Genomic DNA, 24,166 nt, shown 5'->3' with positions numbered 1-24,166 from the left:
GCACGAAGTCGTTCCGATATCTCGAAATTGACATATACCATTGGCAGGACAAGAACATAAACCCAACACGGAAAAGGCAGTAGAAGGCATTAAAAATAGCATGGGATTTTGGTCCAGACTACCCCTGGCCATGATGGGGAGAGCTGCTCTACTTAAGATGGTAGTCTTGCCCAGATTGTTACATTTCTTTGTAAATATCCTGCATGTGATCCATATGCGCTTTTTTGCTAGTCTCCACAGTTTGTGCAGGGGCTTTATTTGGCTCAACTCCAGGAACAGGGTGGCCCTTTGGAAATTACAGATTTCGTGCGACAGAGCAGGAATAAACCTGATGAATTTTGAGTTATATTATTTGGCCGGACAGCTGCAGTATGTGGCGAGATGGCTATCTGAGGAGGAGACGGACGAAACCAGGCTGTTATGCATAGAACCGGCTCCCTTCTTCCTCAGAGAAATGGTGTGGCTGGGCTGTCCAAGCCAAAGGTTCTAAAAATGGCGAGTCTGTTGGTGCTTGGCTGGGAGATGTGGCATAGGGCGTGGCAGATGGTGGGATACCCGGCTCTGTTTTCTATGCAGGTGCCGCTGGCGGCGCTATGGGGAGAGGATCCCCAATTGATACAAGGGGTCCGTAGGTACTGGGAACCGATGGACCTGGCCACCCTGGGAGACAAATGGCAAGAAGGGGAGGCACTGGAATTCCAGAAACTGATAGACACCGGGGTGCATAAGGAGCAGTAAATAATCTACTCCAGAATTGCTAAACGAGTGCGGGAAAAGTGGCCGGCGGTGTTGCTTTCTGAACAACCGGATGCCACCATGGAGACAATATGACATTTCAGAGGGTGGGCATGAGATATCCCGTATATATGAGCTGTTGGGATCTAATGTGGGGAGGGAATTGCTCCAATTGAGACAACTCTGTGAAGAAGAGGTGGGAGAGCCCATGTCGGATGGGCTCTGGGATAGGGCCCAAAGATCTCATAAAAAAGTGTCCCGGAACGCAAGGCTCCAGCAGATCCAAATATGTCACACATTGAGCATATCTCACCCCCTTTAAGATCGCCAGGTTTGGTGGCCAGGCGACTCGGAGATGCCCCAGGTGTGGGGAGGAGGAAGCCGGGATGTTACATATGTTCTGGGCCTGCCCGGAGGTGGGGAGATTTTGGTCAGAACTGAAGACACGCCTAGCAGGAAAAGATATTACGCTGGAGGTGGAGTCAGCCTGGGCATGCATGCTGGGGGGGGTTTCCCCTAGGCCACGTAATTTAAGGCACATTAGCAAAATGAAAGACCTGGCATACATCCTGGCCAAACGGAGGATTGCAATGTGCTGGAAGGCAGCCCAGAGGCCAAGGATAGAGTTGTGGTGGGCTGACCTCATGAAATGGGCAGAGGCAGAAACGGCTGCTTGGTTTTACGCGGTCTGTAGGGGAGGGGAGGGGGGAAGAGGAGGAGGAGGAGGAGGAGGAGGAGGAGGAGGAAGGTCCCCTAATTGAATGGAGGCAGTTGGTGGCGACTATGGTGGTCTTCCCCCCCACCCCCAGCCGATCACAGTGATGATAATACGGATAATAAGATGACGATAGACCTGCCTGAAGAAGCACAGACTGATGACATGGACACATTGGCTCAATTTAAGGGGGTGGGAGGGAGCGGGACTAAAGAACGCAATTTGTAATGTTCTGCTGTTAAACTTGAACATGGAAGTCCTAATTATTGTAATGTTTGGTGTGTTCTAAAATAATACAAATTGTTTAAAAAAATTAAAACAAAATCTAGTGTGATGATTGGGAGAGTACCCTAAATCTACATTGCCTACAAACTTCCTACTCTTGGCTTTGTCAAAGCTTGTTCTTGGGGGACATTTAAGATGACATGCTTCCTACTCAAGTACTTATCTGGATCATTGGCTCTTCTCCAGCATTGGATCTTTAATAGATTTGCATGCTGTGAATATTCCCCATCAGGCTTGGAATCCTCGATAACACGGAGCAGTTTAAACTGAAACTTTCAGTCACTTTTCTGCTCTACCATCATCCTTTTTTGGACATACTGCCCCAGCCAATGGGCAAGGCTCTTTTCACTCCACTCCTGTCAGCCATCTTCAGATTTGTTATTGCATGTTTGGTTTTGGAAGTCCTCGAAAAATCTCTCTGGATATATTTCTTCGATATTTGATGATAGTTTTCTAAACATCCTTAACTTTTCTTCGACACATCAACATCATCGATAGCGGGATCATTCACCATAGTCATCTGGCCTTCAACGCCTAAGGTTTTGGGGCTATACATGGCTGACACCAAGTGAAAAAGCGGCCCAAAAACGTCTTCGTTGATTATCACCACAACAACTGCCTTTACTGTCTACACCCGCACCATGTCATCCAGGATTGCGAGATGTGCCAATCCTTCTCCAAGAAGACCCTGAGGGATCGGCGTCATCTGCGGTTTGTTGCGTGGCTGAAGGACACCAGGGGGACGGGGGGAACCCTCTGATTCTGCTTCCTACGTAGTCCTGCTTCACTCAGGCATGGTAGTTCTACCCAGCGCACCACCTCTGCACATACCACGAGCCGTGCTTCCCTGGCTGCACCTACTCGGAGCAATGCTGCCCTGATTGCACTTCCCCCTTCCCCTTCACCCTCTCCTTTCCCCGTGCAGTTTGTGTTGTCGCACTTGCACGATCTGATTGACACAAGGCCTAGTAAGATAGTTTGTCTTGTCCTATCATATCAAGAGGTCAAGGTCACATGGTGAATCCTCTAGAGGCAGTAAAAGAGCACACAGAGTGAGATCAAGTCAGTCTCTACTGACGACTTCCAAAGAGCCTGCCAGACATCAACCCCTAAGGTCAGTGATCTTGTCTCGTCTTTGTTGACACAACCTCCGCCAACCTTTCTAATACTGACTGGTTGGGCAGCAAGGTCCACCTTGTCTGCGACCGTATCGATGGTTATGTCCACTTCGTCGACAACAAAATCGGCATCTTCCTCCAAACCGTCAACTACCACTTCGTCAACCACCCCGACCACAAACTGTCGACGACTACCATTCCAAACGAAGACCACATCTTCATCTACCACAAAAGAGTAATCAACCTCTAAACTGTCGACTACCACTTCGACCACGACAGTGCTACCGTCTGGGTCTGCACCAGTGGCGACTAGGCTAGGGCCCCCTGAAGGGAGTGCCCAATTTTGATCGTCTGATGACAACATAGAGGGGGTGATGTCACCTCATTCCTCCCCTCACACCTCTCCTCCTCAGGCTATGCCTACAAGGATTGCATCTCTGCCATCTAAGGCAAAGTGCTTGTCTGATCAACAATGACAGCCTGTGGCTACAAAGCCTTGGGGGACAACTGCCCCCTCGAGAGCACACACTCTGCCACCGATTACTCCAATGCCTCAAGGGAGACCTGCTCCTTCAAGGGCCCACACTCCTGTACCAGTTCTTCGGCTCCTTCAGGCAGAGATCTCTGGACATCCCGAATACCTTGAACACCTTGGTATCCACGCTGCAGCAGAGGTTGCCCACTCCGCTGCCTCCATCACAACTAAGACACCCACTCGTTGAGCCCAGTGGTACCCCTGTTACCCCCCGGAGTCCCTGAGGAACAGCAACTGCTGCACCCAGGTCATCTAACTGACCGACACGGATCACGATCCTCAGGATGATATGCCCTTGGTGCACACAACTGACACTTCATCCTCGCTGATGGCAAACCAGATGAGGTTCCTACCAGAGATTCGCACCCAGATGAAATTGGGTCATTTCACACCTTTATAGGTAGGTCTGCAAAAGTGTTCAGCCTCGCACCAGAAGAACAGAAGAAACTCTCCTGTACCAGCTGAGGGAATCCCAGAGGAAATTCATATGGGCTATTCCCCTTTTTGGAGGATATCTGAGCAGATGGTTTAGTCACCATGGCCCATCCCTCCACGGGCACCGGCAAAAGAAAGACAGATTTGATTGTAAGTACAGGGTCCCTGACTCTGCCCCTGTCTGCCTCTGCACGCAGCCCACGCCTGACTGTTGTTTCTGCTGCTGCCTTTAAGAGGTCAGCCAACCTGTCTTCGTCTTGCTCAATTCCACCTGACAAAGAACAGAGACATCTAGATGCATTTGGCAAGAAAAGGCAGCAAATGCCAGGCTGTTCTAACCAGGTATGACCGTGAGTTATGGTATAAGCTGCATCCTCTTCTGGAGTTCCTCCCAGAGGATAAGAGACTGGAAGCACTGGAGATCTTTCATGAAGGAGAGGCGGCATTGGACCATGCCCTCACGGTCGATCTTGCAGACACTGGATAGCTGGGTAATGGGGCTGTACTCGGAAGGCAGGGCTGACTCAAAGTGACCAATTTCAGGCCAGAGGTACAAGCCAAGATGGTAGACATGCCGTTCGACGGTATCGACCTGTTGGGAAAGAGGGTGGATGAAACCCTACAATCCATTAAGGACAGAGAAACTGCTCGTTCTCTGGGCACATAACAGCAGCGGAGCCAGTCCTTTAGGATGGGAAATTCCTGTTTTACAAGGACTTTGAGGATTACTGCCCCACGTACCAATCCTCCTTGTATGAAACTCTGGTGTACTCCACAACGGACCAGTACAGAGGAAGATCTGTCCTATAGAGGTGCCCAACACCAGCGAGGCTCCTTTCAGTCCAGGTGCCAGTCTGCAAAGCAGCCATGACACACCCAGTGTCCGTCCCTCCCACTTCCTCCCACTGGGGTGCTGAAGGCTATTTTGATTCTTCGAACAATGGGCATAGATTAAGACCGACAAATGGGTGCTCTCACTGCTCCAAGAAGGACATTCCCTGGAATGTATCCTAACTCGGCCGGAGATTGTACCAGTCAGCAAGGAGGAACAATTTTACAACCTGCTACTACAAGAGGTGCAACCCTGAGGGGCGGTGGTAAATGTCCCGGAAGCACAGAAGGGAGCAGGGAATCTTTAGAAGATCCTTTCTGGTAAGGAAAAAGTTGGGGGATTTGAGACCCATCTTAGATTTAGGAGTTCTCAAGTTCCTCAGGGCACAAACCTTTCAGATGGTAACACTACAAGAAGTACTCTCTCGGTTACAAGGGGATTTCCTAGCGTCGCTGGACCTGGAGGATGCATATTTGCACATCCTTATTCGCCACTCACACCGTCACTTCCTGCGGTTTCTAGTAGGCGGGATACATTACCGATTCAAAGCTCTGCCATTCAGTGGTGCCCCATCTACGTCAAGCGGGCATATACATATGTCCATACCTCGATGATTGGTTTGTATAAGCACCATCTTATGCCGTGGTGACATGCGGCGCACATCGTCCACCATCCAATGCCTACAGTCCCTCGGCTTCTTCATACATTTCATAAAGTCTTGCCTGGTTCCAGCTCAGCAGGCATTGTATTTGGGAGCAAAGGTCCACACATTATCCTGCAAAGCTGTGCCTTTCCAGGAGCGGGTGTCCACCCTCCGTCACAAGGTGCACAAGTGCAACTCTTCCACTGCAGTGTCAGTCCTCAGTTGCACATCACTGTTGGTCATGTCATCTTGCATTCCTCTTATCAATTATTGCAGGCAACACGTGTGCCTGTTACAGGAGTTTCTGGACACAGTGGGTACAAGTCTCCGGATCCTGGGAGGATCACATCCTCCTCACGCAGCATTTCCGAGACAACCTGCATTGTTGGTCCATACAGGCTCCTCTAGTACAAGATGCTAATTTTCATCTACTCTATTACCAGGCCACTGTCACGTCAGACCTCTCCCGATAAGGCTGGGGAGCGCACATGCAAGTCCTTGCCAGAGGTCTGTGGCCGGAGTAGGCGAAGTTGCTACACATAAAAAACCTGGAGTCATACTGTTTTCTGTACCATTTCTGCCACTATTATGTGGGGGGAAAGGTGCACATCTTGGATGGACAACAACACGATGCTCACAAGCAACTGAGATCCCTGCAACTGTCAGCAGAGGCACAGGCCCAATGGTACTGGGTATTGCGCCACCTGATGTTTCGGCTTCCTCTCCACCTTCCGTGGATAAACACTGTAGCAGACTCTTTCAGCAGTGAACCCCGCTCTTGTCACAAGTGGGAACTGGACACGGTACAGCTTCACTGGGTGTTCCAGCGTTGGGGCGTGCAAGAAGTGGATCTTTTTGCGACCGACAACAAAAGGGTCAAAGCCTTTGCCAGCAGATTTAAGAGCTCGGGGGACACGTTTGCATTCCCATGGAAAGGGAAGTTTGTATATGCAGACCTGCCCATCCCTCTGGTGTCAAGAGTCATCAGTGTCTTGAGATAGTATCAGTGCAACCTGATATTAGTAGCCCTTGCATGGCCAAGGCAGTTAGCTCCTCCGATCGGACTATATCCACATCACAAACCTCTGTCCAGGAACCAGGGAGCTGTGCTCTATTACAATCCAGTCTCACTCAATCCGACGGCCTGGCTCATGTGTTCCTAGAGTTTGGGTCGCAGGAGCTACCCCAAGACTACCAAGATGTTCTGGCCCATGCCCAGATGCCATCCAGCTTAAAATGTCACAAGAGCAAGTAGAAACGATTATCCGTCTGGTGTTGAACCCCAGCATATCCGGGTGCAGGACATTCTCCCATATTTGTTTGTTCCTAGCGCAAGCAGGCTTGGCCCACTCCTCCATCAAGGTGCAGCTGGCCACCATTTCCAGGTATAATCTCTTGCCAGGCAGGCCTTCACTATGGTCGCAGAGGTGGGTCAAAGAATTTTTTCGGATGCCTTTTCAGGTCGTTTCCACCTATTCTGCACTCTGCACCCAGCTCCTACATGGGAACTTAACGTTGTCCTATCCTGAGCCTATGCACAGGGCATCCATCAAGCATCTTTCCTGGAAGACTGCTTTTTTGGTGGCCATTACCTCTGCGAAGAGAGTCGAGATCCAGGTGTTTTCAGCCAGGTGTTTTCAGCCAAAGCGCCTTACTTGCCTTTCCATAAATTAAAAGTCCTTTTGCGCACTAACCCGACATTTATGACGAAAGTGCCGCCCATGTTCCACCTCGATGAGCCAGTGGTGTTGCCAGTGTTTTTTGGCTCACCTACTTCACCGACCGAGCTATCATTGCACTCGTTGGATGTGTTACGGAAAGACTCTCCAAGCCTTCCATATCCAGGTGGATTTCTGCATGCATCTCCTTCTGCCATCAGCAAGCTGGCAGACCAGTACTAAGTGAAAACATATTTTCCACTTGACCAAAAACTAAAAAGATCGATTTAGAATGACCGCTCTGTGACTGCACAGAGCAGTCATTCTAAATCGAACTGTCAGCCCCTGCTGCACATGAGTGCGTGCAGGGGCTGACAGGTGTGTGTGTGTGTGTGTGTGTGTGTGTGCCCTGCCGTTTTACATAACCGGTGGGAGAGGGTGTGAGCAGGGGGAGGTATCACCTTGGTAGCAGTGAGCATGTCATATTGCTGCATTTTAAAGCCAACACAAAATAGGCCAAAACATGTATTTATTGTGTTTGGTCTTTAAAAAGTAATATCACAGAACCCGCAGTCATCTTCCTGGCAGGCTCAGAGCGTACTTCACCAGAGCTGTGGCAGCCACTACTGCTTTCCTCTCTGGTACTCTGCTCCTAGACATCTGCAGGGCAGCCACATAGATCGGTGGATACGTTCATCAAGTTCCACTGTGTGGACAGGGATTCTGCGGCAGAGTCCAAAGTTGGCCAGTCTGTTCTTCATAACCTGTTTGTGTGAAGTTTAGTGGTCTCTTGTGATAAGTTTGCTACTTTGAGCTTGCCTCTGCCCTTTTCTCAGGGTTGCATACTGCTTTATAATCTATTCACAGCATGTGAATCTATGAACGATCCAATTCGAATGGATTGTGTCCTCCCGCGTATTCCTCATTTTATGATAATATATCTCTCTAGCTTTACTGCTTCGGAAAACATTTTCGATCAAGGGTGCTGTATGCAGTGTCATTGAGTCGATCTCCCTCAAGGGCCTCCATCGACATCATCAGCAAAAATAGCACGTGCATTGCCCGTTGGCTTCAGTTCCGTTTTCCGAGCTTACGCTTCGAGTAATTATGGTGCTCTTCAGTGAGATTTTCGTGAGAACAGGTCTTCATCTACTCCTTGGACAGCAAGTTGGGTTTTAAAAATGCCACGACTGCGGATCGAAAATGTCGTTTACGGATTCTCACTGCATCTGATTTATGGTATCTGGGCTTCGGGCACCGTACTGATGACTGTGGGTCCTGTTGGGCCATGACAGAGAAAGCTCTCAGGGAGCGTAGAGGTAAACCGGCGGTGGGGAGGTTAGCGTCGAAGTCCTCTTCGAAGCGGGAGAAAGACTGGTGAGTCGAGACTCTTCCCGGCGCAAAAAGGTGCTGATCGACGAGTCGATCATTGCAATCCTCGTTCTCTTCCTATAAGAAGGCAAAGAGACACCATAGGTCTCCTTCAACCTCAAGTGATTCCTCCACGGAGGCAATCGGATGCCCTACGAAGTCCGATTACCCGGCAAAGTGGGATGCATTTTGTACAGAGATGTTGCACATTTTCGAGAATGCAGCCTCTACCCCCTCAAAAGAAACGCAAAAGAGCCATGCCCCGGTCGCTCTGAGGGACAACAAAGGGAAGTCGAAGGCTACAACTTCGAAGCCAAGCTCCAAGCCGGCTTTGCGTTGAAGGTTCTCGATCCGACGAGAAGTCGTCTAGTGTTGACGAATGGAGAGCCGAGTCCTACTTAGGTTCTAACTAAAAAGCACAAAGCGTCGAAGGCCTCAATGACTTTGCCGACTCAGAGTCAGAGCTGTCAACACCGAAGTCTAAGTCGACGCCCAGTAAACCAGCGCCATTTTCAAAGTTGTCTTCAACTACTTCAACATTGTCAAAGCCATTGGTTCAAGATAAGGTTTATAAACCTGTACCTAAAAAAGACTTCTTTAGGTCTATGTCTGCAATTTATGAGGACCACCAACCCTCTGATGAGGGTTCACCACCTTTTGGTCTGCAGTATGTGCCACAAGAACCGATTTCCGATAAATCAAGACTGAGAGATTTGTAGGATAATCTCCAGTCAGCTAGTGGCTTGGATACCTTGTCAGAACTAGAGTTTGGCAGGCCTGACCCCCCTGAACATGCAGACTCATCCTACAGAAAACTGATGGGGAAAGGTCATTTAAGTTTATGGGATGGAGCAGGCCTACTCCATCATACAAACAAGATAACATGACTGACAGCTTGGACCAAGGTCCTCAGAAAGACCAGATTTTACCATTCTACATGGCCCTGCAGAAAAAAGTATTTGCTAATTGGGAGATCACGGAAGCTGCGGTTGCAGTTAAGAACTTCGCAAGGAAGTACAGGCCTTCCAGCAGTGACCCGGAATACCTCACCAAGCATCCTACTCCAGAAAACATGGTAGTTTAGGTAGCTACGTCAACCAGACAATCAGCTTATCCTTCCATACCCCCTGACAGGGATGACAAGAAGGTAGATGCCTGGGCACACAAAGTTTTTACTGCATGCAGTATGGCCCTAAAATCTACTAATGTTACTTGCACACTGTCTAGATTCACGTTTACCCTGTGGGACTGTTGCTATGGGGGCTGAACACATCCCGGAAGGTGAAGAAAGAGCCTGCTTCTTGGGGATCATTTAAAGATGGTAAAGAATCAATGAGTAAATGTCTCCAGTCAGGTTTGGATACTGTAGATGGCATCAGCAGATCCATGGCTGCTAGCACAGTATTAAGCAGATTTGTGTGGTTGAGGAAGTCTGGGTTTGCACCAGACGTGCAGGCAAGACTGTTCAACATGCCCTTTGATGGCTCAAGGCTGTTTTTGCAGCAAGGCGGATCAAATGTTGGAGAAGCTGCAGACCTCAAAGGTGGCATCTAAATCCCTTAGCGCTGCCATTGGACAACCTCAACAACCCTATTCAGGCTCATCTTCCTGGGGGGGGGGGGTGTGTAAGTCCTTTTGTTTATACTCCTCAATTGGAAGAGGAAGAGGACAAGCTGGGCAGAGGGGCCAGAGAAGATCCCCTCGTGGTGGACGAGGAAGGGGTGCTAAATTGTCCCCAGCAGCGGCATCCTTACTCTCAGCCACTGCTGCAGCTGGCTCTAAGCCACTCTGAGGCCTTAACCCACAAGACCCCGGTGGGAGGCAGAATTTCTCAGTAGCTAAACGAATGGCGGGGCATTACTTCAGATGCCTGGGCACTGGAAACGGTAGTCCAAGGTTACTGACTTCCTTTTCAAAAAAGGCCTCTGGACCATCCACCGGGGTACAGCTCTGTCAAAATTCTGGAACCGCTCCTTGTGCAGCACATTTTTAACCCTGCTAGAGAAAGGTGCATTAGAACATGTACATGTAGTTGAGAGGAACACGGGTTGGTACTCGCCGTATTTTCTAATCCCCAAAAAGGATGGAGGATTGAGACCCATCTTGGATTTGAGCAAATTGAACAAGTTCCTCAGGAAGGACAAGTTCAAGATGGTTCCCCTGGTTACCCTTTCTCAGATCCTTCAGGCTCTCCAACGCCAAGACTCATTGGTATCATTCGACCTTCAGGATGCTTTCTTTCATGTGCCAATTCATCTCAAGCACATAAAGTACCTGAGGTTCGCGATTGGCGGTTCTAATTCTTAATTCTGAGATCTGCCATTCGGGGTGACCTCCACCTGAGGGTTTTCACCAAGTGGATGGCGGTGGTGGCAGCGAGTCTCAGGAGAGGGGTGGGGATTCACGTCTACCTTTACCTGGATGATTGGCTGATCAGGGCTCGTTCACCCGAGCAAGCCCGGGAACTTCTCAGCATAACCTGCCACTCTGTCCACAGATTGGGCTTCTCCCTCAATTACAAGAAGTCAAATAGAAGTCCAATTTATTGGAGCAGTCCTGGATACTTCCTCTGTGAAAGCCTCGCCACCCGAGGTGAAAGCTCAACACATTCTGCAGATGGTAACAAAGTTTCAGAATGCTCAGCATCTTCCGAGCTTCAATTTTCTGAGGTTGCTTGGTCTCATGGCATCCTGCATTTTCCTTGGGCCACAGGCCCGCTTGAGAATGAAATCCCTTCAATGGGCTCTCAGGACACAATAATACCTAATTCTCAGGCAAGATGTCGGACCAACTGCAAGTTCTGAGCAGAGTTGCTCAGGACCTTCTGTGGTGGACTTGCAAAGACAGTATCCTCAAGGGAAAATCTTTTTGACAACCATGGCCGGAGATAACTGCAGTGACAGACTCCTCACTCACAGGGTGGGGAGCTCACACCAGCGATCTGACTGTCGTTGGTCTCCATCGGAATCCAATCTACACATCAACCTTTTGGAGCTGAGGGTATCAGACTAGCGCAGAAGGCCTTCCTGCCCTCTGTGCGAGGAAAGAATGTCCTGATAATGAAGGATGTTGGGGAGAATACTAATTTCTGTGTTAATTCCCTTCTACCTTAGAGACCCCCAGCTCTTTTGCTGGACGTTAAGACTTTTAATCTTTTATCCTGGAGTGAGTGAGACCTTTTTCTCACTCATGTATTTTTCTCCGATTTGGGCTCTGTGTTTATTTTGGTTTTGGAGCCTGACCAACTCCAGAGGCATCGCCTTTTTGTATTGTGGCACACAGCACCCTCAGTGCAGTGTCACTGAGAAGTCCTTTGGATTTCTCTAAAGTTTAAATACCTTTTCATGAATAAAGCACTGTTTCCAAGAGTAGTAAAGTGAAATTGACTTTGTCACCATCTTATGTGGAGTGCTGGGGGGTTACTCAGTATCCCCTTTGGGGCCAACTGACCCCAAGACTAACTTGACTGGAACCCCTCTCCCTGATGGCTGTTCTTTTTGGCTGCTGCTGGAGTGCGAAGGGACAGGAACACCAGAATCGAGTGCATAGATATTTAAGCCAGACCCAAGCTCTAGAAAGATCCTAAGGACTCCCTCGAAGCAGGACTATCCAAGCCTGAGCCACCTCAAAGGAATACTGGACCCCAGAAGCAAGGATAGCCCATAAGGTGTACAAGAACCGCAGTGGCGCTATTTGCGAATAGCTGAAACCGCAAAGTGATGCTGATCTGGAGTGTGCCCATTGCTGCCGCCGACCTTCAAACAGTAGTGCAGGAGACACCAGACGTCCTCCCTCTTGTCCCCACGACTGAGGCCCAGAAACAGGACCTGCAGACCTACAACGAGAACAGAAGCCAGCTGGAACCTTTTCTTCAGACTCAAGGTACTGTGTAACTAGGGGCACTTACCTCTTGTGTGTAGCTTGCTTGCTCTGACTGGAGACTTGCATTTGCTGCCCTTTGTATAGTTGCTTGCATCTTTGCTCTTCACAAGCCTGCCAGCTTGGGCCCAACAGTGAATATTTTTACAACGAAACTCCCTTTAACATTGTGCAAGACTTTTGTGCTATCTTCAAGAAGTGCCTCAGGTCCCCTAGACTTTGCTCAATTGACATTAGCTGTCCTGGCTCCCTGAAGACTCTTCCTAACCCCTGGCTTTGTGTTGATCTGTCCCTCCAAAAAGTCATATATACTTTACTTGTATAGCTGGGAAAGGGTTAACATATACTTCATTGGGGGATGGAAAAGTGGAGAAACTTGTTAACCTTGGTTTCCTTCCCTAACCTAGTCCTTCTTTCACAACCTCAGTATTGCATTAAGTTGATATATCAATGTCCACACTAAAGAAGGCTTATTTTAAAACGGACTGTTAAATTAATAAATAATTATTTTAATAAGAAACCTTGAGTATAAGTGTTATTTGAATACCTGTCACTGTGAATCAATGTTGCACCTCTAAAGCTCACATTGACCCCTCTTGAGATAAGTCTGGCTGCTCAGTCACTCTACCAACTTGTGTAGTACAGGCCTATACCAAAGGTTGGGTTACCTATTACCAAGAGGACAAGGCTGGTGTAGTCTCTCACAGGGTTACTTCATACAGTCTTGCCTAACAGACAACGCAGTGGCCATGTACTACCTCAAGTGAGGTGGTGTAGGGTCACTACCACTGTTCAGAGAGGCAATGCAGCTCTGGTTCTGGCCAATACAAGAAGGAATTTCTGTCGGCAGTTCGCCCAGCTGGAGAGCAGAACACGGCGGCAGATGCTCTGAGCAAGCAGTGCAGTCTCCCACAAGTGGGACCTAGCTCAGGAAGTCCTTCAAGAGAGCTTCACCCTTTGGGGAACCTATCAAGTGGATCTGTTTGTGACCGGTGTCAACCGGAAGTGAGAACAATATGAATTTCCCCCAAGAGGAGCTCTAGGAGACTTGTTTGTGGTGGACTGGGATTTCCCACTCCTGTATTCGTTTCCTCCAGTCCCCGTCATCCTCATTGGATCAGGAGGTTGAGAAAGTTTGGGAAATCGATGATCCTAATCGTTCAAGATTGGGCTAGGAGGACGTGGTACCCTTACCTTCTGGACTTGTCCATCTGCCCTGCAATACATCTGACACAAAGAGGAACTTCTCTTGCAAGAGGAAGGTCAGGTTCTCCATCCAGAGGTCAAGACACTCAGCCTTCATGCATGGTTTCTGAAAGGCTTAGATACAAGGATTGGGACCTCCCGGATGACATAATGAAGATTTTGGTTTCGGCCAGAAGGCCAGCAACTAAATCTTTGTACCGTTGCTGTTGGAATAAGTTCAAAAACTGGTGCAAGGATAAGAATGTGGATCCATTTATGTGTGACACACCTATGGTGCTCTCTCTTTTCTGTTATATTTAGCCAATCTGGGTCTCCAGATTGGAACCATTAAGGGCTACCTGGCAGCGCTTTCCATTTTCAAGCGCTCCTTGGAGTAGGATTCATATTTTAAGATCCCTTTGATCGTCCAATGTTTGAATGGCCTTACTAATGTATACCCACCAGTTCCTTTCAATGTACCTGTTTGGGACCTCAATCTTGTATCAAGGTTTTTGACATGTATCCCATTTGAGCCTTTACATTCTTGCCCTTCAAGGCTCTTGACATTAAAAACTGTTTTGCTCATCGCAATATCAGCCCGCAAGGTAAGCGAGTTGCAGGCTCTTTCTTGCAAGGAACCTCATACTATTTTCTATAACGAAAGTCACTCTCAGGGTAAAACCTTATTTTTTGCTTAAGGTAGTCTCCGACTTCCACTTGTCACAGAAAATTACCTTGCCAACATTCTAACCACCTCCTCATACAGGAAAGGAGGAGAGGCTACATAGACTAGACCCAGAAAGGGCTCTACATTTTTACGTATCCAACATGGCAAAATTTTGCCAGGTTGATCAACTTTTTATTGAATATACTGGTCCCAAATTGGGCCTTGCGGTCACCAAACAAACAATATCCAGATGGATTATCCTGGCTATTGGCGAATACTACAGACTAGCAGGCAAGGACCCGCCGGAAGGCCTAAGGGCTCATTCCACAAGGGGCATGGCAACCTCTGCGGCTCTTCAAAGGGGTGTCTCGATAAATGATATCTGTTCAGTGACCACTTGGTTGTCTATCCATACATTGGTAAAACACTACTGTCTGGATTCTTCCTCCAGTCAGGGAGGACTTTTTGCAAAAGCTGTCCTCCATTGGTCTATTATTAAATCTAATTAATTGGTACTCCCACCTCCAAATTATTACTGCTTTGGGAGTCTATCATAAGATGAGGAATACGTGGGAGGGCACAATCCATTCATAGAACAAGTTACTTAGCCCTGGTAACGTTCTTTTGATTGGATGTCCCTCCCACATATTCCACATCGCCCCTCCCAGCCTACCCCTCCACACACTATGCTTTCCGAGAGCCTACAATCTTGGGTACGCCTGGTAATTCTTCTTCTTCTTCGGAGGGGGGGGGGGCGGGCAGAACTGAAGCCAACGGGCACTGCATGCGCTATTTATGCTGATGTCGACGGAGGCCCTCAAGGGACATCGACTGGACGACACTGCATACAGCGCCCTCTGTCGAAAAAAACATTTCTAAAGCAGCGATGCTGGAAAGATATATTATCAGATGAGGAATACATGGGAGGAACATCCAATCGAAAGAACGTTACCAGGGGTCAGTAACTTGTTCTTCTGGAGAAAGGATGATACTAGAGCACATAACTGACTGAAGGTTTAAGTTTAAACTGCTCTAGGTTACCATGAATTTCCAGCCTAATGACGGGAATATTCACAGAAGGGGAATCTATGAAAGCTACAATGTTGGAGAACAGTAGTTACAGGTAAGTAACATATTCCTTTTGAGGCACTAAACCTCCTTAATCTGTGGGGAAGGACTGCTTAAGCAAAAGGGGACTCAGATTAATACAGCAGATTATATGGGTTAGGATTTTAGTGCATGTCCTTGTCATTTTAATGCTCAGTTTCACCGTTTGCATTATTTGGAACTGGGTTTACTGGTTTAGTGTAAAGTGTAGGTCATTTCACTTTTGGATCCTAGAATTTCCCAATTTTTGGTTGGTTTAGAGACCATGTGCTTTGTGATTGGTCTTCAGTTTCATCAAATGATTGGGTGCATTACTATCTCAGCCTAGTTTGTAAACAGCATGCAAGTGGCCACTACAATGCTATCTGAGCCACTTACATTAATTTTGTGGACCCTTTTTAGTTGTTACTTTGTTGCTGTATGTCACATTAAAATAGGGCTAAGTTTTATAGCGGATTTATAAACACTCTGAGAGATCACTTCTCCATTATCTGTTTCCTCCCATTCTACCAAAATAAAATGTTCTTCCCGTAGTCTGAAGCAGCCTCGTTCAAAGCATTTAAGATTTGAATGTCCATTAAAGTATTTTATGCAGTATGCAGCAAACTTGAAAATGTTCACTGTATTGCTAACACATTGCCTCTGTTTCAGCCTACCCCCCCTCCACCGACAGTGCCCACCACCAAGCAGCAGTACCTGTGCCAGCCTCTGCTAGATGCAGTCCTGGCAAACATCCGTTCACCGGTGTTTAACCATTCCCTATTCCGCACCTTTGTGCCTGCGGTGACAGCCATTCATGGCCCCCCCATCACGACGTACGTATTTTACTGTTTTTTTCTGTGTGCCATCCAGTGACCTCGTATGATTAAGGTAATAAGAGCAGGTTCTTTGCTAGCCAGTTTTTTAATATTTATTTTTAATGTATTTAGGGTTATGGTTAATCAAACCTTTTAACACAGTTATAAAACAATTAAAAAATGTAAGCCGTTTACAGATGTCCTAAATACAAATATCTAAAACCAGTGAATTATACTCTACACTAGTCTTAATGTCTAAAAAAGAACATATGGTTACATAGATAAAATATGGTAAATGAAATAAAAAGATTAAAAAGCTGTAAATCACATCCTATAGTGCATGCATTGTGTATTACAACACACATCAGTTTTTATCAATTAGTACTTCCTGCATTAGATGTCATCTTTCTCCTGTTCTTGTACAGTTTCTTTGAATTCATGTTATATTTTTGATCCAAATAAGCCTACACCTTGCATTTACCCATGTAATGTTGAGCTAATGTGCAGCATTATTTTGCTACAATGCCCAGTTTATTTTTTTTACCCTTTAGTTTTCTGTTTCCAGCCCCACGTGGTGTAAATTTGTTGTGAGGATGAGAATGTGTCCTTTAATGTCAGTCTGGCCATTTTAATCATTTTTGGAACTGATGTGAATATCCTCTCTGCAGGACCCAGATGGTCGCCCCCTGTAAACGGAAGTTTGAAGAGGATGACAGGCAAACAATACCAAATGTGTTACAGGGAGAAGTAGCACGGTTAAATCCTAAATTCCTTGTGAACCTGGACCCTTCCCATTGCAGCAACAATGGAACAGTTCACCTTATATGCAAACTTGGTGAGGGTCTGTCAGCCTACATCTTCCAATGACATTGTAATTTCCCTATTCCAATGTACCTCCTTTGCTGTGGCAGCACCCTAACTTGTTTATGCATAGATGGTTGTGTTCTAATTATGTCTTTTTGTTCCAGATGACAAGAACCTTCCGAGCGTACCACCACTGCAGCTGAGCGTCCCTGCCGACTACCCTGATCAGAGCCCCCTGTGGATAGATAATCCCCTACAATATGGTAACCAGCCTGGCGCTTTCAGTGCTACCAACTGTGGGGATAGTAGGAGGGCTGGAGGTTAGTTAGCTCCATCATCCATACATTGCTTTAAGTCACAGTATGTGCTGCTGAGTCAACATTTACGTCAGTTTTCCTTACAGCTAAAAGAATTTTCATGAGAACATTTTCATTCGTTAACATTCAATGATTTTGAGAAATTGGGCCGGAGAAATATGTTCATTTTTGTGTTAATGGGCTTTAAATGTTTTTTTAATATATTTGGCTTTAAACAGCCCAATGTAGCATGTAAATGCTGCCTGTCGTATACTGCTAATATGGCTGATTAAGTTAGGGGCAGCTGTGGTAGGGAATCCTACAGATTTAGCAGCGTGAGGATGTGGGTTATTGCAGATAAAATATCAACTAGCCAGACCCACACATTTCAGAGGGTTGTATGGCTCCTTAATGCTCAAGCCGTACATGCATGAAGGGGCTTGAGTGTTAAAGACCAATTTGGACAAATTATTTTCAGTCATATTTCAAATGGAAGGAAAATAGAAAGCACGTTAGAGGTTGGTGGTGAACTGGGTTCAATAGGCAGGTGGCACTCTGTGAAATAGTGGGCATCCAAGTCAGGTTGTTTCTTTTTATAACTGTTGCAGTTGTGTTTGGGCGGTAGTTTCTTAGTAGTGTCCATCAGCCAGGTAAAATGTTTTTTCCTGGTGATGGGAAACAGTTGCGTTGTTGCAGTGTGCGAGTGACATGCTCAGAATGTGAGGTTTACTACGAATCGTGTTTTTTACTTATTGTGGGGAGTGGTGGTCGTAAGCATACGATCCAAGGAATGTATTGCAGTAGTTGAGTGTAAAGACGATTAGAGATGATCTGGTGTCCTGAAATGGTTGAGTAAAGGAGATGTTTGTACGAGGAGCCTTTTCAAAGTGCCAACTAAGGTCAAGTGATATTTTTGAAATGAGTCCCAAAAATGAAGTTGGTAATCAAATAAAATCCAAGGTGACTACTGGGATGTGGGTGAAGAGTGAAACTAGTGAGTCATTTTGGGCTCTATGCTTATTGATAGGATTTCAGTTGTCTTACCTTTTAAGACAATAGCCAGTTAGTGTATATGCACTCCTGCCATCATGGCAAAGGTGTTTGCCAGCTGTTCCTCTAGGAATTGTAATGGGAATTGATGCAACCTCTGGACATCCCCTGTGCCGCTGATTTGGGAATGGTATTTTTGTGCCATCTGCCTCTCCGGTTATGGAGGTATGACCGCATGAACAGGGCTCCAAAGTGGCACATGGTTGAGCTACAAATGGGGTGTGAGGCTATCACTTGGGATTACATGTCAGTAGGATAATTGCCCATTTCCTAGGATCTCATACTCTCCTTGCCTGAACCTTCTTGATGCCGCATATGGCCTTCGTAAACATTTTCGTTCTGCATTCTTTAGTCTTTATTTTGAACGTTTGCCTAACTAAGCCATTTTTTGTTCTGGTTTTTTCTCCCGTATCAGAGCCTCCAACATTCGTGTTTAAGAGCCACAGATGTTTGTCCCCTTTCTATGACACACACTGAAAAGGTCTTAATTTGCTGGTTTTGGTCATTGACCCCTGGATTACCCTGGCCCGTCCTGCCTTTAAATAGAATAGAAATGTACCCTCGGGAATGTCCTCCATCTCGTGGAACAATTCTTTGGGCAGTGCTCTAGGCATACATGGACTGGGGTCAGCATCAGCCTCCTCACCCACACATATCCTCAATATCATTTAATCGGCACTAAAGGGTGTAATTGTGCCAGTTCAAGTTCAGAGGCTGTCTGAAACTGGGAGTTGCATAGACACTTCACAAACTTGTGCTTGAGGAATCTGAGGTTATTTAGAATTGATTTAGACTTATTTTGGGGGCTATATCTTGTATCTCGTGTTCCTGGTCTCTCAAAATCTGACTTCCGATGGCAGTAACTAGTTTAATGGTACCTTGAGCCTTTGCCATGCATCAAAATTCTGTCACGTCTGCTCATCGCTGATATTGTTACTTTATTGATCGTTGGAGTGAAAGCATTTCTAGAGGCAGCAAAAAGCATTATTTGTTATATAAATGGAAGGCACGTAGCCTATAGGAAATGGGAATGTATAAAAATATGCAAAAATAAGGAAGCCTTAAATTATCCTCTTAGTTAATAACACAGGAAGGTTGGCCACACGTCAGGCTGCACTTGGCCACATACCAAGCTGTTGACTATGATTTTCATTGATCGAAAGCAGCCCCAGTGCGTTTTTGGTTGAGCGCTAACATTTCCTCTGCCACCCGTATGGCAGTATTAATCACATGACTTGGTTTCATATTTGGAACACCCCACTCTTGGCTGCTGATTAACATTCTTTGGAAAGACTTGTTTGATAATATCAGGCTTTCTATAGTTCTTCATGGCATATTCCTCAAAATTTGTTCGATTAATGTTACTTCCCAATGTAATAGTGCACTATTTTTCAACCTTGGCAGAAAGATGGGCCTAGACTGCCCTGCTGAGGATTTAAATTTGTGAAGTTGTCTTTCCCATGTCCTCGGCAATTCCTTGGCATATGAGCTATCCATGCTGCAAAGAGAGGCGAGCTGGAATAAACATAGGTTACATTACAGGCAATCATCCAAAATTACTGAGTTCATTAGACCGAACGGGTGATTTGGCCGAATTTTGCCATTTGAAAAATTCTAAACGGCCGAAAATCTCGACCAAATAACCCATGCGGTGCGAAGGACTGCAGGGGCGGGGCTTGTGCTATATTGTGAGTGGCGGTTGCAGGGGTATCCCCCGCAACCAGCCCGAAAAAGCCACCCAAAAAAAGAAAAATGAAAGGCACCTGCAGCGCCGGTTCCCAATGACAGAAGCGAAAGGGACACTGCGAGTCAGCGGCCGCAAGGTAAGTAGGGGCGGCGGGGGCAAAGTTGGACATGTTCAGGGGAGAAATAATCTTTGGTCTTTTCTCCCTCGAACATTTAGATTTATGGCTTTCAACCCCGATCCAAATCACAGCTGTCCGTATGAAAACACTTTGGATGGTCCTGAAACTCCATTTTCCAGGCCACCATATCCTGTGTAGAAAAGGGTTTCATGTCATTACATTGCCCGTTTTTATTTCGCAGCATTTGTTGCAGCAGATTTTTTTGCTGCAAAAACTCATTGAATATATATTTTGTGTTGTGGGGGGGGTTTACCACCCCACCCCCCCTTCGCACTAATTTAGAATCTAGTCACGAAATACTCCAAAACCTTATATCCCACTACCCACACACACACACACCCCCCCCCCGCACACCCCATATTTTTCGATGGGTTTTTCTGAGAAAAAAACGGCGATGAATGGACGTCGTACCGTAGAAAAGAACAGTTCATGATGTATGTATTTATAAGGAACCTTTTCATTAACCTTTAATTTGAGGCCTTTAGGCAGATGAACATTTCATCAACTTTATTTTATGCCTTCCAATTCCAGTTGAAATTTAACACTTGGTCTATGAGTTTTATACACAGTTAGGATTATCTGTTAAGTCTAAACCCTCTTAGGTCGGTTTTCCATAGCCCTCTTTTGTTGTGTGAAGAGGTCTGCATGGAAGAACAGATTGTCCAGCAAGTTGGACCAAAATTCTCCCAGTGGGTAACGAGAGGAAAAGTCGTGCTTTACTTGCTGGCCAAGGTGGAGAGGATGGGCTGATGAGAGTACAATTCATCTTGCACATGCACACACGTCAGTATATTATGTTTGATGTATTTTATAATCCTGTTTGTGGATCTACTTAGAATCATATGTTTTGCATAGGCTGACATCTAGTGGTTGTTAGGGGAGATTTCCTTAAGTCCATCTGAGGTAAGAAAGAGTTCATAAAAGGATCCCTGCGTTCCAACTCTTAGCATCAGTCTGTAGTACTCATGGAACCTTGGTAGAGTGACAGAGTAATCAGGCTGATCATAATGGGAAGATGGGAGCTTTAGGTAAGTACACTGAACCCAGTTAGTGCAGTAGTCCAAAGAAACACTTAAACCAATACATATTAAAGTAAAGCTTTTATTAAAATTGCACTAGGAATGTCTCAAAATACTTAGAACACTTAACCAACACACTTGGGATTACTTAAAAATACTTTTCACAGGCCATTGCTTCAGTGGTAGTTGCTCGCAGTTAAATTGTTTGTTTACACTGACAGTTCTACCATATTATCTGGAATACTGTGTAAAAACCGTAGGTGGTATCTATACTTCTGTCCTCTATATGATTGGGACAAAAGCACAGAACAACCCTAGCAAGGGGTGGTAGAATGGACGAGCAACCAAGACTTAAGCTCTCAGGAGGTGATGCAGGCAGGTTCTTAAGTACAGTGAATCCCCACGACCTCACAAAGGAATGTCCACATACTGTTCGGTGTTAACACAGCTTTGTTATACAAAATAAAGTTGCTACCAAACTATATACATGTATATAATAACAGTTTGTACTCTGGAGAATTATATTCAAAGAATGGCAATTATATACACTGTGGTACCACACAATACTTTAATTCAGTAATAAATGCACTAGCTGCAGACCGTTTTAAATAGGAAAGTGAATTCTTAAGTGAGGTGTAACAACATAGATTGAGGAAGAAAGGCAGGTTAGTTATGAACAGTGTCGGAATGCTTTCTTTAGACTAGATAAGTAATTATGTGTGAGGATCACCCCACCCCTTGGCAACCTGTAATGGAAATGTCAGGTGTAACTAATCTTGTTTATTTATTTTTATTTATTTGCGTCTTAGCCAAAATTTGACTTATCACAATATACAAAGTTAAATAGCATTCTACATAAATAATTACATATAAAACAAAAGCACAAAAAGTTAATTGAACATATCTGTTGGGTACATTTCTAGAACTTTTTTTTCAAATCACTTCAAAAATATTCACAACTGAATCAATCCTAATATATTCAAAATCCTCAAGATACCCAAAATCAGAGACTTTTCCTTCACTGCAGATAAGCACCACCATAGCTCTTCAGTATCTATCCAATCTTTATTTACCAAAAACCTACATATTTTATTCTTAAAGGTTTCGTAGCAACACAGTCAAACGTACTAACAGCCTCAGGATCCCTAAACTTAAACTAAAAAAGACTGGAGGAACCAGTTTCACGGTCATGGCGGCCCAATTATGGAACTTAATGCCTGACGCCATTACTTCAAGAATGAAGTAAGAGCCTGGCTGCGGTCCTTCGACTACTGTGTATGACCTGGGCATAACGATGACTCCTCTGTACCTGTAGATATAAATACTGTTGTAAATAACCTGCAAATTACCTTCCATATTCTTTGTAACCATGTTTATTAACTTTACTCTGGATAGCGATGACTTTTCTGTTCCTAGAGATAGTACTACTGCTGTAAATTGATAATTTGCCAAAATGTAACTGCAAATTGGATTCTCTCCACTATGTTTGTAACCTTTGAATGTACTGCGCCCAGATACCTCAGGGTTGGGAGCGTCCTATAAATGAATAAACCATGCAAACAATACAATACATTACAACAAGCGTCTCAGAATTTGAACCCACAGTCCCCCACATAGGCCACAGTTCTCCTCCAACATTGTAATCTTTCTACAACATTTTTGAATCTTTTGTTTCCACCAGATTCAAACGAAATCTCAAAAATTGGGATCACCATTTTGCATGTGGGGAAAACTGCAGATATGGCAGAACATAACCCCTGGTTATGTCCAGAACTGGAAATGATTCAAAACATTTGAGTTCACTAAATCTCTGTCTCCCTCATAGCCTTCCTCACTTTCATTGGATTATTAATTAATTCAATCTTCCAGTATATTTGTGACATTATTTTTTAAGTCAGACAGAATCTCAGTTAACATGCTTAAGATGAACTCCAATGTCCATATATAAGGAGTTCCTCACTGGCTCAATATCACTCTATACAAGGAGACCCTCTAATGATAATAAGCTTGTAATGATTGTAGTCCCAACTAGTAACGTAAACAAGCTACAGTTAATGACATGGGGAGACTCAGTAGTTGCTGCTAGTTAAGACCCTCTGACAGACCAATTTATCTTGCATGCTCCATTTCCATGCCATAAAGAAGTACTGGAACCACCTTCCCTTTGTAGAACTTTATCAAGGGAATGAGCGAAAATCTGCAATGAGTACATAGAATCTTTTTCATTTGGCAATACAATTGAGGCTTTTTTTTCAATGTCTCTCTCTAAGGCTTTTACAGACCACCCCTAAATCTAAAGCCCAGATACAGCATTCCCTTGGTAATAGTTATCTCATCGTCCAACTTCCATCTAAACCTAGAGGGTTTTCTCATCGAATTAACAAAAAGCAAAACCTTGAATTTCGCTGAATTGAGAAGCATATCATCATTCGCTGGATACCTATTGGTGTATGATCTCACACCACCACATCGTCAGCGTAAGCCATCCAGTTAATGACAGTCACCTATTCTCGGACTAGCAAGAGAAAGGGGAAATAAACTATCCGCCAGATAAAGGGTAAAGAGGCAGATGCCCAAATTCAGTATTTTAGATGAAAGATGGCCTTGCCTATCAAGCTTTACTTGTACACACATTTGTGTGTAAATAGATAATCGCAAGTAAACCATCTGTTATACCTCAGTTTTTCTATTTAGACCAAAGTCTCCCTCTGTTGACTGTATCAAAGGCTTTTGAAAGTTCAATCCAAGCTCCATGGAGCCTGTGTGTTTCTTTTCCAGGTTTTATCTTTTACAGTATTTAATATAAGCCCATTTAATGCTGTTGAGAGGCCACCTACAGAAGCCTATTTGTGTCTTGATGAAATACCCCTTTTGATCTGTTTCTCTGCGTCTAGAGCAGGGATAGGGCGATAACCAACTGGATCCGTCCTATCGCCCTTCTTGTAGATGGGGATAATTATGTCCTGCTTCAAGGAGTCTGGGCATTTTCTTGCTCTTAATCTTGCTTCAAATCGCTGATACAAAACTTGCGTCCATGTGGGAACATCGTGTATTAATAACCTATTGAAAAGGCCACTAGGCCCAGCTGCCATAGAGTTAGAGGACCACCAGAAGTACCTACTGGACATCATTCGATAATGCATCAGCTGCCGGTTCCGTTTCCCTGAACC

At 45.4% G+C, this 24,166-nt stretch overlaps 1 protein-coding gene across 2 annotated transcripts in view; it reads left to right on the top strand.

Moving 5' to 3' along the window:
- The window catches only part of MED15 (mediator complex subunit 15), a 672,261-nt gene that overhangs the window by 584,485 nt on the left and 63,610 nt on the right, over nt 1-24,166 (top strand). Inside the window, exons 14-16 of one of the 2 annotated variants that reach the window (XM_069619881.1) lie at nt 15,817-15,980; nt 16,631-16,797; nt 16,931-17,086. In XM_069619881.1, the coding sequence (XP_069475982.1) occupies nt 15,817-15,980; nt 16,631-16,797; nt 16,931-17,086 (487 nt within the window). The remainder of the gene's footprint in view (nt 1-15,816; nt 15,981-16,630; nt 16,798-16,930; nt 17,087-24,166) is intronic. The other variant, XM_069619882.1, reaches the window with a different exon arrangement.

This window comes from Ambystoma mexicanum, chromosome 10, assembly GCF_040938575.1.
Source record: "Ambystoma mexicanum isolate Mex_15411 chromosome 10, UKY_AmexF1_1, whole genome shotgun sequence".
Taxonomy (NCBI): domain Eukaryota; kingdom Metazoa; phylum Chordata; class Amphibia; order Caudata; family Ambystomatidae; genus Ambystoma; species Ambystoma mexicanum.
This window is presented reverse-complemented; position numbering and strand designations above follow the sequence as displayed.